The following is a 3,487-nucleotide window of genomic DNA, read 5'->3' as shown; positions in this document are numbered from 1 at the left end:
TAATAATATTTTATAAAAAGAAAAAAAAAAGAAAAACAACTCTAGGGTTAGTAATAATAAAAAATAATTAATTAATTATTTACTATATATTATATATAATAAATAAATGTTTCCATACAAGAAGCCACTTTTTTGTCCTGTGATTGGAAGGTGAGTTTTGTCAACCTTGCTTTATAAAGTGATGATATCAAGTCCAAATTCAAACTTAAGACCTTCTCACCTATCATATTCTCTTTCTCTCTCTATCTCTTAATCAATATATATACACCTATAGATACACCAATATATATATAATTATATAATATAATTCTTCTTATATATAACAATTTCAAACCCTCCACATGTAGTATTATAGTAATAGACGAAACCCCCTCACCACACAATTATTTCTTCTCTCTCTCTCTCATACCTTTCCTTTCTTCTTCTTCATCATCTTCTTCTTCTTCTTCATAATATGTCTCATATTGAAGCCAAAGATAATAATAATCTCTTCTACTACTACTCATCATCATCATCATCATCTTATGCTCATGATCAAATCCTAGCCGTTGATCGAGATCATCATTTCACCTCTTCTCCCAATATTCCTACAAACCCTAGCGGTTTTTTAGGGTTTGATAGTAGTTTGATGATTAACCCTAATTATACTATGGATGATTTCTTCTACTACAACAACAACAACAACTACTCATCAGCAACATCTTCGTTTAGTAACAATAACACGACATCTTTTGGGTTTTCGTCGTCGTCTTATTCTGATCAAAAGTTAGGGTTAATGACATCATCATCACCACCTCTATCACCGCCACAAGTGGTAGCACCAGTAAGTAATAATAATAACAATATAAATTCATTGTCTTCTTCTTCTGCTACCACTGGTGGAGGTGATAATCATGATCATGATCTGGATCATCAGGATCATGATCATGATTCTTCTATTCATAATCATAGTAATAATCGAGATCAGAAGCGAAAAGGATCAGAAGATCAAGATCATGATGATGAAGAAGTTGATGATAGTAACTCTAATAAGAAAGTGTAAGTGAATTTTATTGTATTTTCTTATTAATTTTTCTTTTTTTTTTGTATATATATTGTGGATTAAACTTTATATTATATATATACAGGAGCAAAGGGAATAATAATAATAAGAATGGTAATAGTAATAAGAAGGGAGAGAAGAAGCAAAAGGAGCCAAGATTTGCTTTTATGACAAAAAGTGAGGTTGATCATCTTGAAGATGGTTATCGATGGAGAAAATATGGTCAAAAAGCTGTCAAAAATAGCCCTTATCCAAGGTACATATAATATAACTATACATATATATAATTAAACTAGTTTGATAGATTTTCATTTGGTAATTCTTAGTTATAAACTTATAATTATGATCAACAATATTGAAATAAATAGAATTTTGTTATAATACTAAAAAACCCCAAAAATTTCTAGTTATATATATAGTGCAAGTACTCTCATTCTTATAATGAATAATAATAAATTCATATGGAATTTCAACAACTATGTTGAATATATGTGTATATATATATACATATAAACACTTAAACGTGATCAAAAATATATTTAAAGACGTACGAAACTTTTTATGTACTCTTACTGTACTTTTGAATATTATTCCAACTTTTCGTCTCAACGTTTTTTGGTTTCATTTCCCATTAACCAAAATCTTAATTTAATTTCTTCCTATAAATTATTAATTAAACATACAAGAAATACTAAAAAGTATCATTATTAGTGTCTAGTATTTTTCTCAGTGTCATATCACTATTAGTGTAATTAATTAAGTATCAAGCTCTACATAAGTTAAGAAAATAATTTTTAAGGTATATCACTAATCAATCGTAAAACGTAACTTATAGAAAGTACTCAATATTACTGATATATCCAATAACATTAATGCTCTAAACATATATATATATATTTATATATATGAGCATTGTTATTGGACAATAATAGTGCCCAACACCTTATAAGTAGCGTTCCACGATAAGTTAGCGATACATATAAAACTCGATACTTAATTATACCAATAGTGATATATAACACTTAAAGAAAATAATTAATACGAATAATACCTTAATATAAAATTCTGAATATATATTTCATATTAATATAATTATATTTGTTATTATTATTGCAGAAGCTATTACAGATGCACAACTCAAAAATGTGGTGTGAAAAAACGTGTAGAGAGGTCATACCAAGACCCATCAACCGTTATAACAACCTATGAAGGCACTCACAACCACCCACTACCCTCCTCCTTACGTGGCACAGCCGCGGCCGCAGCCGCCATGTTCCCGCCTTCCATGTCATCGCTAATAGGCGGCGCTGCCACCGCCACCGGAATATTCCCTCATCAAGATCAGTACAATACTAATAATAATAATAATAGTCTGTTTGGACAAATGCCTAATTATATAATTAATAATAATAATGTATCATCATCAACAACAACAACAACATCAACGGCTGGGATTTTATCTCATCATCATGATGATTTTGGACTTCTTCAAGATATGGTTTCTGGCTCCATGTTCCTTAAACAAGAGCCATGATATCATGAGTTTTTATATTATTATTATTATTATTAGTTATATTATAAGATCAGAATAGCTATTGTAAATATATATTATGTATAATAATTAATTAGAGAGAGATATTATGGATATTAATTGTGACACAGTAAAGTACGTACGTACGTACTTTACTTAATTATATTAGACATATTTTTATAGAGATAATACATTTTTCTTTCTTTATATATTTAGATTCTATCTCTGGTTTCTTATATATTATAAGTTTATTATTATATAGTTTCATTAATTAATTAGGTTGTTTATATACATAAGTATATATGTAATGTATGTAAAGATTATTAGTACTTGTAGTACATATTAATTATAAGTTATATATATTTGCAGTATTAATATTGTAGCTAGGCCTTTTTATATTGTGGATTGAAAAGTATGAAAGATTATATATAAAATAATAATTAAGTTATTCTTGAAGGAATTAATTAATTATTTATATCAGAATTTGAGGGGATGAGAAACTTATAAATTTGTGAATTGTTAATATTATATATATGTAGTTCAAACTATGTTGATTAATTAATTAGTAATAATATATTATTCTTTAATTATATATAGATAATTAATTATAGATTAATACAAATGGTATTCTTTTCTAGTTAGTTTAACATTTATATATATAATTAATTAGATTTAATTGATTAGAACTATATATATGTATAAATATATTTGATCGCTATAGAAATCATATATGTGCAATATCCTAGTTAAGCCATCTACATTATAATTTATGTATATTATACAATATCCTATTATATATTAATACAAATATATATAATCAATTAATGATATAATCCTTTTTTTTTTTCCATATCGTACCATTCATATTAATATTATAAATATAAAGATAGGGTATAAGTATATGTTACTTTTAA

The 3,487-nt window shown here is 26.4% G+C and overlaps 1 protein-coding gene across 1 annotated transcript; it reads left to right on the top strand.

Moving 5' to 3' along the window:
- Window positions 1–250: 250 nt before the first annotated feature.
- On the top strand, window positions 251–2,788 carry LOC115697120 (WRKY transcription factor 71). Its single transcript, XM_030624026.2, has 3 exons — window positions 251–1,038; window positions 1,128–1,298; window positions 2,159–2,788. The coding sequence occupies exons 1-3, from the start codon at window positions 455–457 to the stop codon at window positions 2,574–2,576; spliced, it is 1,173 nt and encodes a 390-aa protein (XP_030479886.2). The 5' UTR covers window positions 251–454; the 3' UTR covers window positions 2,577–2,788.
- The last annotated feature ends 699 nt before the right edge of the window (window positions 2,789–3,487 follow it).

Source organism: Cannabis sativa, chromosome 7 (genome assembly GCF_029168945.1).
Source record: "Cannabis sativa cultivar Pink pepper isolate KNU-18-1 chromosome 7, ASM2916894v1, whole genome shotgun sequence".
Taxonomy (NCBI): domain Eukaryota; kingdom Viridiplantae; phylum Streptophyta; class Magnoliopsida; order Rosales; family Cannabaceae; genus Cannabis; species Cannabis sativa.
The sequence above is the reverse complement of the archived record's forward strand: the minus strand, read 5'-3'. Positions and strand labels throughout refer to the sequence as shown.